Source organism: Nothobranchius furzeri, chromosome 6 (genome assembly GCF_043380555.1).
Source record: "Nothobranchius furzeri strain GRZ-AD chromosome 6, NfurGRZ-RIMD1, whole genome shotgun sequence".
Classification (NCBI taxonomy): domain Eukaryota; kingdom Metazoa; phylum Chordata; class Actinopteri; order Cyprinodontiformes; family Nothobranchiidae; genus Nothobranchius; species Nothobranchius furzeri.
Window position 1 is genome coordinate 58,965,401 of NC_091746.1, and position 11,607 is coordinate 58,977,007.

At 41.4% G+C, this 11,607-nt stretch overlaps 1 protein-coding gene across 4 annotated transcripts in view; it reads right to left on the reverse strand.

Annotated features, from left to right (window-relative positions):
• LOC107374709 (probable E3 ubiquitin-protein ligase HERC1) overlaps window positions 1–11,607 on the reverse strand; it is a 58,009-nt gene that overhangs the window by 31,332 nt on the left and 15,070 nt on the right. For all 4 annotated transcript variants that reach the window (XM_054744432.2, XM_015942908.3, XM_054744433.2 and 1 more), the window contains 25 exons: window positions 10,978–11,190; window positions 10,779–10,877; window positions 10,543–10,639; window positions 10,304–10,447; window positions 9,956–10,083; window positions 9,522–9,666; window positions 9,256–9,427; window positions 8,944–9,078; window positions 7,337–7,502; window positions 7,079–7,204; window positions 6,531–6,755; window positions 4,886–5,038; window positions 4,366–4,498; window positions 4,058–4,261; window positions 3,725–3,937; window positions 3,256–3,429; window positions 3,055–3,169; window positions 2,812–2,923; window positions 1,775–1,973; window positions 1,361–1,664; window positions 1,218–1,263; window positions 1,097–1,142; window positions 699–949; window positions 355–552; window positions 76–196 (listed from right to left, as the gene is read on the reverse strand). In XM_054744432.2, the coding sequence (XP_054600407.2) occupies window positions 76–196; window positions 355–552; window positions 699–949; window positions 1,097–1,142; window positions 1,218–1,263; window positions 1,361–1,664; window positions 1,775–1,973; window positions 2,812–2,923; window positions 3,055–3,169; window positions 3,256–3,429; window positions 3,725–3,937; window positions 4,058–4,261; window positions 4,366–4,498; window positions 4,886–5,038; window positions 6,531–6,755; window positions 7,079–7,204; window positions 7,337–7,502; window positions 8,944–9,078; window positions 9,256–9,427; window positions 9,522–9,666; window positions 9,956–10,083; window positions 10,304–10,447; window positions 10,543–10,639; window positions 10,779–10,877; window positions 10,978–11,190 (3,919 nt within the window). The remainder of the gene's footprint in view (window positions 1–75; window positions 197–354; window positions 553–698; window positions 950–1,096; window positions 1,143–1,217; window positions 1,264–1,360; window positions 1,665–1,774; window positions 1,974–2,811; window positions 2,924–3,054; window positions 3,170–3,255; window positions 3,430–3,724; window positions 3,938–4,057; window positions 4,262–4,365; window positions 4,499–4,885; window positions 5,039–6,530; window positions 6,756–7,078; window positions 7,205–7,336; window positions 7,503–8,943; window positions 9,079–9,255; window positions 9,428–9,521; window positions 9,667–9,955; window positions 10,084–10,303; window positions 10,448–10,542; window positions 10,640–10,778; window positions 10,878–10,977; window positions 11,191–11,607) is intronic.

An 11,607-nucleotide genomic window follows, 5' to 3' on the forward strand; every position in this document is an offset into this window, starting at 1 on the left:
TAAGCCACATCAACTATACCAGCAACTTCATCGAGGGTATTTATTTGGCAATCATTATTAAAGTCAAGAAAATACCTGGATGCTCTTTTTCTAGCTGGACTCTGTGTTTGAGGACCTGAACCACTTTCTGGTAAAAGGTTTGAGCTGCAGACTGGAGTTCTCGTTTTGCCTCTGTAGAAGCGGCATGAGTGCCACTCTGTATATAAAAATTAGAAACAGAAAAGGAGAAATCACCATTATGAAATAAACACAAATATCTCACTTTTTAGCAATCCTTTTGATGGGATTAAATATTGACTCCTTCCAACAATCCTCACATAAAATAAAAGTCTGCTGTGTGATTACTGAATGTACCAGGTAATGCTGAGTCTCGTAACTAGCTCCAAAGCTAGAAGTGATTATTTGTGTTCCCAAAGCGAAGCATCCTGAGAGGAACTGAAGCTCCACAGACTGCAACAGAGCAGGAAACTGATGGGAAGCTGAAGATCGGACGTTTTTCTCCTCCATCTTAGACAGGAAGGATGACATCTGACATAAGGCTTCCAGGCGCATCTGATCAGAAAGATAAAAGTTAATTGTCTGATTCAATACCAACTGCACGTTTTACAGCACCAGCTGTGATGATGTGTGAAAACACCAACACTGTTTTGTTTCATGTAAATGCTGCTTCACCATTATGCCAAAGGCACGTGAAATACCTCAGCTCGCTGTTGTTGCTGCAGCACGGCTAAAGCGATGGCCTTTGGATCTGCCAGGCTGCAGCTCGGTCCTCCAGACAGAGCTGGAGAAGAAGGCAAATGGACAGCGCTTACGCAGACAAACTGAAACACCTGGTTAAGAATCGGCAAAGTGTTGTCCCCGCAGCGGGGCATGGTGGAGGGGGGGCTGATGCACTGCCGTAAGCGATCCCAGGCATCCTTCATTATCCCCAAAGAACACAACGGTAGGCCTGCGATGGAGAAATTAAAAGAAAAAAGTTTGTTTTTGTTTTGACTGCAGAACATTAAATGTAGTTTATAGATAACATTAAACGAAAAGCTGTTCACAGAGCAGTTAACTGTTTTAAATTAATGAATCTGTAAACTCATCCACTTACCAGTTTTATTTTTGGACGATCCAGAGGGGTTTTTCGACATGTCAACCTAAAAAGTACAAGAATTGAATACTTTAGTGAGTAGGAGCTGCAGGGTTACATTTTGTTCTCACACAAGACTCACCTGTTTTCTTCCACTGACTGTAACCAAGTCTGTTGATGTTCTGAAACTAGACGATGCAAATATTTAATAGTTTAACAAAACACTCAAAATAGTCAACCAAATTCAAACTGCATCACATACACACACACACACACACACTCTACCTTGCTACAGTATTCATTGCTGGAACAGTTTCCCTTTCAGCTGGTTCTACCCAAGCAGGCTTGACCCCCAACAGAAGGAAAAGACATCGAGATATTACAAGATGGCAGGCAGCAGGAAAAGACAAACTTTCCTCGGATTCTCCAGGATTTTCCCATTGTTGTTTAGGATAAGGCTGATGGGACTCTGGGCTGACGGGACTCTCCATACTGCTGGGGAGGGTGGAAGTGCCAAATGACTCGTAGACCGTCACATTCTGCTGTACTTGCATGGCTTCCCGGGTAGCCATCAGTGATTCTAAAACTTCTGCAGGAACCAAAACAACAAAGAAATGATGAGTTCTGATGTGAGTTCATTTATGAAAAACAAATCTGTATATCTGCTACCATTAAAGCTTAGAAATAAAGAATCCTAACCTGACAGGTATGTACGACTGTTGCTAAATCTGTCATCATCTGTGAGTTCTTCCTGGTTGTGGTTGGCTGTGGCGAGTGGAGGCACTTGTACCTCTCTGTTACAGTGACCTACATGCTGTCCTTGATCTTTTCCTGAAGGCTCCGCTGAGGCGCTGGGCTCTTGGCTGTCCACATCCGGACTCTGAGGAGACTGGGAATTCTAAAATTTAAAGAAATAGCCTATCGTTATGTCTTGTTTTACCTAAATAAAACTGATGTTAAGCACGATATTGACTAAAATTGTTTAAAACTGCAAAACGATTGGTAGTGTAAAAGGCAGAACAAAAACAATCACAATGTTGGTATAAATGATTTGCTTTCAGATTATGGCTAATTGTCTATGTCAAACAAAGAGAACCTGAGCGAATCCAAAATGCAGTTTTGACGTAAAGATTTAATTTATTATTAATTTATTAATCCAAACCAAAGTGGCCCTATGTGGAAACTGATATTGACCCTCATTTACTAGAGAGCAAACTTCATGTTTCCATCAATTAAAGCAAGTCATCAAGAACATAAAGCAGCCCCAGACCATCACACCACCACCGCCGTGATGTTTTTGTGAAATGCTGTGTAGGTTTTACACCAGATGTAATGAAACAAACATCTTCCAGAAAGTTCCACTTTTATCTCACCAGTCAACAAAATATTTTCTCAAAAGTCTGAGATCATCAAGCAGCTTTGGGATTCTCCCATGATGCAATTCTTGCATGTGCATGTATGAGTGCATGTGTTGAAATGGTGAAGGTATTTGATAGGGCCAGGTTGGTTTGAATAGATTTCGTCCCTTAATTGATAAAATTATCATGTTTTTCCACAGATTATCATTGAGACTGAAAATGTGATCTGAAAGCAAAAACAGAAAAAAATGTGTGTATATATGTGCGTGTACAGCAAATCTGAACTGTTATGTTCAAACATCTGCACTCACAACTTGTTAAAATAACCACAATAAATACATTTACTTGCATTGTTGATAAAATAAATAATAATTGTACCTGTTTGGTGGCTGTCAGCATTATTTTTGGAGAGTTTTTAAGGACCAACAGATTGCTTCTGATTTTATAAACCATTTCATAGACATCAATCATCATCTCACAGGGTTCGTATCTGCCTCAATAAGAGAAAAAAATAAGTTTAACCATTGTCATTCGGTAATAAAATCATTTTAAAGAGGACCTTCAAAATGGGGTTTATCCATTACCACTTCATGAAATAACTGATTAATTTATGTAACTGACCTGTCCTCCCAGCATGCCTCATTCTGTAGTCCAGTGTGTTTCAGAAGAGCAGCAAGACTGCAGCGGCAGACAATCGGCAACAAATACTCCCCTGAAGAGCAGACGCTCTCCCATTCTGCTGTCACAACGAACAACACGAATTAATTATGACCAAGCTGGTGCCAAGGATTAGCGAGTACATATTAACAGATGTAAGATGACCTTTACTGTGAGCAAATTCCTCCATCTTCCACCACAGGACACCTGCATGACCTCTGGTGGATCCCAGAGCCAAATCCAGTAAAGTTCTGGTGTCTTCAGTCAGATTTAGCTCTGCTTGTCTAGCATCACTGGTGCCCAGCAGTACAATCTCAGTCAGCCATGACATGGTAGAGTCTGCAGGAAACCACGCATCAATAAAACCTGCACACTTTAACGGGATGTTCTATTTACTCTGTCATATATATATATATATATATATATATATATATATATATATATATACACACACACAATAGCTTTAATCTAGGTACATTTGTAGGCCAGCTATGTAGCCTGATTATGTGAGATGTTTACTACATAAGGCGAGCTTCACTTTGAAAAACTGCAGTTTTTCAACATTCTTAAAATAGTCTTTGAATAATTTTTGCTCATTGTAGATGTTTGTTGAACAGACGGCATGTTTTCCTACCCAGCTGCTCAAAGTCCATCTCCAGACCATTTCTGAGGAGGATATTTGATAGCCACATCTCTGACATTTTTTCCTGGAGGGAAGGTGGCAGACCTTGTAGCATGCCACCAAGACAGCGGCCAACTGCCAACGCAACAGATCGTTCCAGGTCCAGTATCCAAACCCATCTGCACTCCTCCTCTTGTTGCTTTCCAAGGTTTTCTTCATTTTTATCTGCAGTTTTTACAAAGATCATTGGGATTTGTTACTAGTACATATGTTTTACTGTAACACCAGTTATACAACACCATTATTGTTTTAGTGCTTGGTGAATCTAAGCATCACTATACCGACCAGAAGAGGTTTTCTGAGCCTCTACTCCCAACTCTTGTTCCTCCAGCAGAACTGTCTCTGGCAGCAGACTGTTGAAGTCATTGAAGTGCTCCAGCAGGGATAGTAAATGACTCAGAAGAGGCTGAACTGTGTCCAGAGGCAGCAGCAACACGGAGTACATTATCTGGCACAACAGGCTGCCAGCTAATGAATTGTACAACACCACTGAAAAAAATAAATAAATAACAAGGCAGGGAAAGGAGGTTAGTGTCACTGATAAAATAAATTAACTCAGGATTACACAGAAAACAGCAGCCTATTAGTCTTACTGTGCAGTTTTTTAATCATTTGTTTGTCTGGAGAACTCTCCTTCAGCAGTTTAGTTGATCTCCTGAGTGTTTCAGCAGCGCAGGGAAGCAGCAGGTGAAGATGATCTCGCAGCAGAATCACACTACCATCATCCTACAAATCAGCACAAAAATGGCAGCACATGGTCAACTGAAAAGCTTCAGAAAACCATCAAGTGTGGATGCTGCATCACGTGTAGGAGCAAGTTAACAGAACAATAAATAATGGCAAAAGTTCAATTCCAGACTTTTATTCCTGTAAAATATCGGTTTTCTGTGTGTTAACTTATCAGATGTTTTTATCCAAAGTCACTCACAAGTAACCTGACATATGGGAGAAAGCCGGAGTAACCAGAGAAAACCCAAGCATGCTTGACGAGAAAATGCTAACCCCACGCAGAAAGGCGGCAGCCATGATTCAAACCCACCACCTCCTTGCTCCAAGACAACAGTGCTGCCACGCAGCCCCTTTTATATTGTATCTGGTTGATTCTGACTTTACCTCAGGGTTGGAATGAATGTAGCAGTGGGCCAGCAGGTGTTTGTGAAGTCCAGACAGAAGCTGGTGGAAGTGAGAGGGAGGATCAGTTTGTCCCGGATGGCCAGCACAAAGCTGCTTATCGCTGTTTTTCTCTAATTCACCAAACTGTTGCTCCTGCATGAACAAGCATATTATAAAATATAAAATAATAAATAATATGTAAAAAGGAACTAAATGCCCAAGTGAAATTTTATTAAAAATTGCTATTGTAAAGGGAAAAAAACAATTTAAAGATTTTTAAAAGGATCTATAAAATATTATAAAAAGATAATAAAGTCCAACTAAAAACAGCTGACTATTCAAGACATTTTAAATTGTCACAAAGAATATCAAATGTAATTCACAACTTCATATTGTTAAATTAGTGCTCTAAGAAATAACTATTTTATTGAAATAAGTCTTTTCTAAATTAACTTTTACCCATTTTATGTTTTAAAGCCCCAGTGTGTAAAAATATTCGACTCCTTAGCACCACGCAGTTCAGAGTAGATATTACAGCTTCAGTGGCAACGCGAAAACACCACACACCAGCTTTCAATGGTCTGCAAAATGTATTTACTGTTTCTGCTGCTTCCTGCAGTCAGCATCTCTCACAGGGACTAGAGAGTCCGCTGTGCGTGTCCTGTTAATATATGTAGAACAGGTCTGATCAGTCATTTACCGCAGCTGTCGTCTTAGGGCTGCTGCTTCTGCCGTGTGTAATGCTTTTGCCACGTCTGTCACGTGTGCTACGCCACTCATCTCCCTGTCCCTCACAGCCGTGCGGGCACTGCCACATTTATAAATAACTTCCAGCTTTCAAGCCAGCGATCATGTGTAGTAAGAACAGGGCAAGCAACCCAAGGTGAAGAAGCAGCGTTCTCCCAAACCAGCAAAACTGCCACGAATAAAACCAGAGCCACGCCCTCACATCGTTTAGAGGGAAGGGAACTTCCATCTCAAAGTGCTAGAGTGGAGCATTTCATCTTATATGTCCCTAAACAGCTACGGTACTTCAAAATGGCGCGTGACTATAGAGTAGGGCTGGGCGATATGGCCTAAAATCAATATCACAATATAGTGAGGATTTCACCTCGATAATGATAAATGAACGATAACAACTGAAAGTTGTCCACTAGATGGGGCTGTCACATGTATTACGTTGGTTCACATTTTCACGTGACTCAAGGTGGTACAGCTTCTTAAAGGAACATAAATGTTGCCAACCTACACACATCTTTTCATTATTTTTATTATCAAATTTATTGACATGGGTACAATTTTCTCAATAAGACTCAGAAATTTCGATAACGATGCATTTTCCATTTATTGCCCAGCCCTGCTATGGAGCATTGACCACAGATTATGTATAAAAAAATATATTTTTCAAGCTAAAAGTAATATTTAGAATAAACTTTGGTGAGAATTATTAATGAAAAAGGACAAGTTTGTGAATGTGATTTACACACTGATTACACTTAACACAAATATTACACACTGTGGCTTTAAAGAATGTGTATTTTCATGCAAATGACCTTTAGAAATTCTAAAGCAAAATAGTTAACAGATAAAAGGATAGAAGAGCATTAATTCAGGGTAGTTGATTGTGTGTTTCTTTGTTTCGTACCGTGTAAAAGCTTATACTAAGCAGAAGTGTTTTCAGCAGCAATTCTGCTAAGTGCAGAGGGTCGTAAGCCTCTGCAGAGCTGGATGAAGAAGGTGGACGGACTGACACGGACGGTGTCAGAGGAGGCCCCATGCCCGTCACATCACCAAAGTTGCTATAACCCAGGAGAGAAGCGACGTGGCTCTGGTCTTGAAGGCTGCTGAGGACCATGTCTAACTGCAGACGCTTTGAAAAATATGCAGAAGAAAAAAGAGAGCATATCAGTTTTCACAGTTAGCATGTTTTCGCAGCTTTCACACTTTTTTTTCCGATCAACACTCCCAAGTTGGCAGTGATATGAAGATTTTCTAGCACCAACCATTATGAAACCAACTATCAGTGAGCCGTCAGGGGAAAAAAGACAAGCAGATGAGACAAAATCACATTTTAAAAGCTGCTGAAACAGTTTTACTTCAACACCGCTCTAAAGAATGAAGAGCTTGGAGTAAAAACACTAAAATAACACTTTTGGTTATTATGAGCAGCACCACTATGAGCGACCCACATACCTGCCCTTTAGAGAGAGCATCTAAACTCTGGGGACCCTGAGGAAGGAGGGAGAGGAGCAGTTCGGTTCTTTCCCTGAGAGGGGGCAGCAGCAGGGATGCACCAATAGACAAGGTGTTCAGAACTGCCTGAAGACACACAAAACAGAATCAGTCATCAGTGGCCACAATGGTTTTATCTTGTACTTACACAATGATCTGATACTAACAGATATAAACGCCAGTAACAGGGATTTTAGAAAAGTAATTTAGACAGTTTACTTGTTGTATGGAGTCAGGCATGTTGGTGTCAATGAGCCTGAAAAGCAGGTTTCTAAGGGGCCTGCCCTGAGCACCTAGAACCATGGCACCTGTACCACCGGCATGCGCCAAAGACAAGTGGATGGACAGCAACTTCATGCACAGCAAAAGGAAATGATGGTGGTCCCTAAAAGACATAGAAAGCATTGGACGAGAGACAAAAAACAGAACAAGGACATTTATTACTGGTTATTACAAGGTTGTGTGAAAATGTCAAATATTTCCAACTGATATTAATGATGGACGATAAATTGGTGGTGAAATTTAGGCTTTTTGTTGGACTGGCATGCACTGCACACAGCCATCCACCAGTCACAACAAGTTCTTAAAGCAGAAAATCTGTATTTATTCTTTTTGTCAGATGGCACCATCTAAAGAGAATGTATCGCACTTTTAAAGGTGCCATTTGTATGAATTACATCATTTTGTCAACTGTGGTTACTGCAGTACATTTTTAAAGCTAATATATTACTCTCTCACTGACATTCCATGAGTTTCATGGCTGTTGCCAGTTACGGATCAACACCAGAAGGTTCTAGATGACAAGCAAATCGTCTACACTTCCTTACAGCTAGTGTACAGTCTCAGGGTGCTGGATTTCAGATTGAACACTCCATGCATGGTTACGAGCTTCCGTGTCTTAACATCTGTGGTCAGTTTTTCTTCCTTTGCTCAGTTATTATTCCTGCAGGATATCCGATTACTGGTAGGGTGGAGCTGTTTAATGCCCAGATGTTGTTCTCGCCATTGAGCGGACTTCTTAGGACTTGCCTTACTCGTTGTAGGTATTTGGCTGTGGCTCCTTTCCTTGCAGCCACATCGAGGTTGCTATTTGCTTGTGGGAAACCAAGGTACTTGTAGCTGTCCTCAGTGTCTGCTATTGTTCCGTCTAGGAGTGAGACCCCTTCTGTGTGGACTACCTTCCCTTTCTTTCTCACCATCTGATCTCAAGTCCGAATGACATTCCGATATCAGTGCTGTAGATCCTGGTGGTGTGGATCAGTGAGTCAATGTTTCGCTTGCTCTTGATTTACAGCTGCCCTGGGGCACACAGACAGAGGCGAGTCTGCAGTACACTGGCCCCACCGGTCCCTGAGCGGGGCTCAAACCTGCAACCTTCCGATTACAAGGCAAGCACTCAACTCCGGTCCCACCATCGCTCCAAATGTACATAAGTAGATGGATGATGTTCTTGACTAAAGCTGAGCTCCAGTGATTTTGAATTACATGGAGCTCTACAAGACAGGGTGTGGGCTTAGCAAAAAATATATACAATTGTATACATCCTGTCTACATTATATCACAGTACAGGGAAAGACTATCCCTTTCAAGGATTTCTAAAAAGTCATACATCATTCTTGAAAACAATCAGTTTGTGATAGCAGGCCATGAGGAATCCTGATCTGAGAGATTATTTTCCAAATTTCATTGACTATTTGATGCATCAATCAACAACACACTGTGGACTATTGTCAATGGTCAAGACATCTGTCCAACCTTATCGCAGAATTAGAAACCTTTAGGCATCAAAGCACTGAATGCTACACAGACAGAAGAGAACCTCATACCTTTTAGATACAAATGGAGCCGGAGGTGTGTCGTTGCTGATACCATCACAGTATCTTTCTAGGAAGCTGCATAAGTAGGTGAACGTACTCTCCTCCAAGTCGACACAAAAGGGCCTGTGCCACGCCACCAGCTGCCTGCACAAATGTGTCAAAACTAATAAGGAATCCTATGAATCCGCGTGCATGTGGAGTATAAAAGATAATCTATTGATAGCAATACAACAAAAAATGTTCCAAAATTGCAGAAAGTGTTCGACTACCCTCACCTAATAGACACGAGATTAGAATAATGAAACTTTTACGAATGTTTACCTGTCTGTTGGAACTGCGGTCCATGCCAGACTGTGAGAGGTGCCAGCTGTGATTTGTTGGATTGAAACCCCCTCTAGGCCAAGCACTTTCTTGGGTTTAGTAATCGGTGTAGAAGTGTGGCCTTGCCCGCACTGGCCCATGGTGTTGTTACCCCATGCGTACACTTCATTCTCTGACAAAACAAAAACAGCATGAAATGTGGTTACAATAGATTTTAAATGTATTTATTTTTTTATGATGACATTTATTTAATGACTGATAGTTACCATGAGACAGAGCTAGACAGTGGCTGTCCCCAGAGGAGATATCGATAATCTTGGTGATACTCAGGTCTTCTATAAACCTGGGTCTAAGGGAAGTTGTTTCAGAGGAACCACATCCTAAACACGAACCGCAGCCCCAAGCAAACACCTGAAGACAGAACACAAGTAAACAGAAGTATCCAGATTACTGATAAATCTTAACCTTCCTTTTGTGCTGCACTGCCCTGAATGAGTGGACTTTATTATTGTGATTTCAGTGAACTCCTTCTAAACGAAAGCTTATTTCGAAAAACATATTATAAACGACTCAAATTAAAAGTGTTTTTTAGTGTCTTCTGTCACACGATCATATTTTATTTAATTACCGATCCAGTTTTCAGGCATGAGCTAGTTTGACATTGAAAATCTATCCCAAAGTTAAAAATGCAGGTTCTAACCTGTCCCGCAGAGGTAAGAGCCAAAGATGACTGGCTGCCAGCACACACTTTCCTGATGATAAATCCATGAAGGGCCTCGATGACCTTAGGGCGATACACTCGATTTGTGTCTCCGTGACCCAGTTTACCTACAAAGATAAGACATATTGCCTTTTTTCCACTCTAGCTCAAACACATTTCTGTTATGACAGGACAAGATTTATATTAACATGGTTCCATTCATTAGATGAAAGAGTATTATGATCATGGAGGCAGTGGGAGTGATTGTTAATATCTTAAACAATAAGTACAGAAAACAAAGTTTTAAGAAGACTTTTCCAAATGATTTATATCAGACTGTCGACCCACCATTATCTCCTCCTCCAAAGGACCATACAGTACGTCCATCCTGGGCTACAGCAATAGTATGGGAGCTGCCACAGGCCACCTGCCCCACACCGCTGATATCCTTCACTAGCGTGGGCACATTCCTGCTCTGGCTGTCACTGTGACCTGAACCAGGCAGAAACAGGACAACAAATAGGTGATTGGGATGACTTCACTCTGAAACTATTGAGATAAAGCTAAATAAGGTCTAAAGTGCTCACCAAGCCTGCCAAAGTCCCCCTCTCCCCACGTATAAAGCTCTCCATCATTAGTCACAGCAGCGCTGTGTCTGTAGCCAGCAGACACACCAACAACAACCTGAGAGACACGATGCAAGTAAAAATGACTTAAACCACTAAGCTTTTTATTTAAATTAATACATTTATAAAACAAAACTACCAAATCTCCATTTTCCACTAATATTTTTCCTGAAGGGTAACATTTCCTACAGACTTACTTTCCCTAAAAGAGGCCCTTGGATAATTTTGGGGTATTTCTGTGTAGCACTGTTGCAATGACCCAGTTTCCCATATTCGCCGTCACCCCAGCTGAACACCTAAAAGAAACAGTCTATCTTATTTATTATTGAAAACGTGATGTTAAATTTAAAGACCACTCATTTAATTATGTCCTATAACTCATTTAATCCTTCTCACCTCTCCTTCTACTGTGATAGCCAAAGTGTGTCCATCAGAGCCCTTGGAGGAGGACACTTTCTTCATTTTTCTGTGTGGCTCGAGGACCAGCTTCTTGGGCATGGACTGGTTGTTGGAGTCCCCCAGACCCAGACGCCCATAGCTGCCTTTTCCACAGGCTTTCACTGAGCCATCCGCAGATACAGAGAAGGTGCAGTACTGGCCTGCTTCAATCTGAAAGAAGCCAAGGGTCACGGCCTTAAAGAACAGTGAGGTTTTTCAAAAACAAACGTGTATTTGGGGTGACTGTGGCACAGGAGTTAAGTGCTTGTCCTGCAATTGGAAGGTTGCAGGTTTGAGCCCCGCTCAATATGCCGCTGTCATTGTGTCCTTGGGCAAGATAATTAACCCGCCTTGCCTGCTGGTGGTGGTAGGAGGGACCGATGGCAGCCTCGCCTCTGTCAATGCGCTCCAGGGCAGCTGTGGCTACATCGTAGCTCATCCCCACCAGGGTGTGAATGTGTGGGTGAATGGGTGAATGACTGATTGTGTTGTAAAGCGCCTTGGGGAGTTCTAGGACTCTAGAAGGCGCTATATCAAATACAGGTAGGTCATTTACCATTTATTTACCATTTGATATTGAAGGGTTTT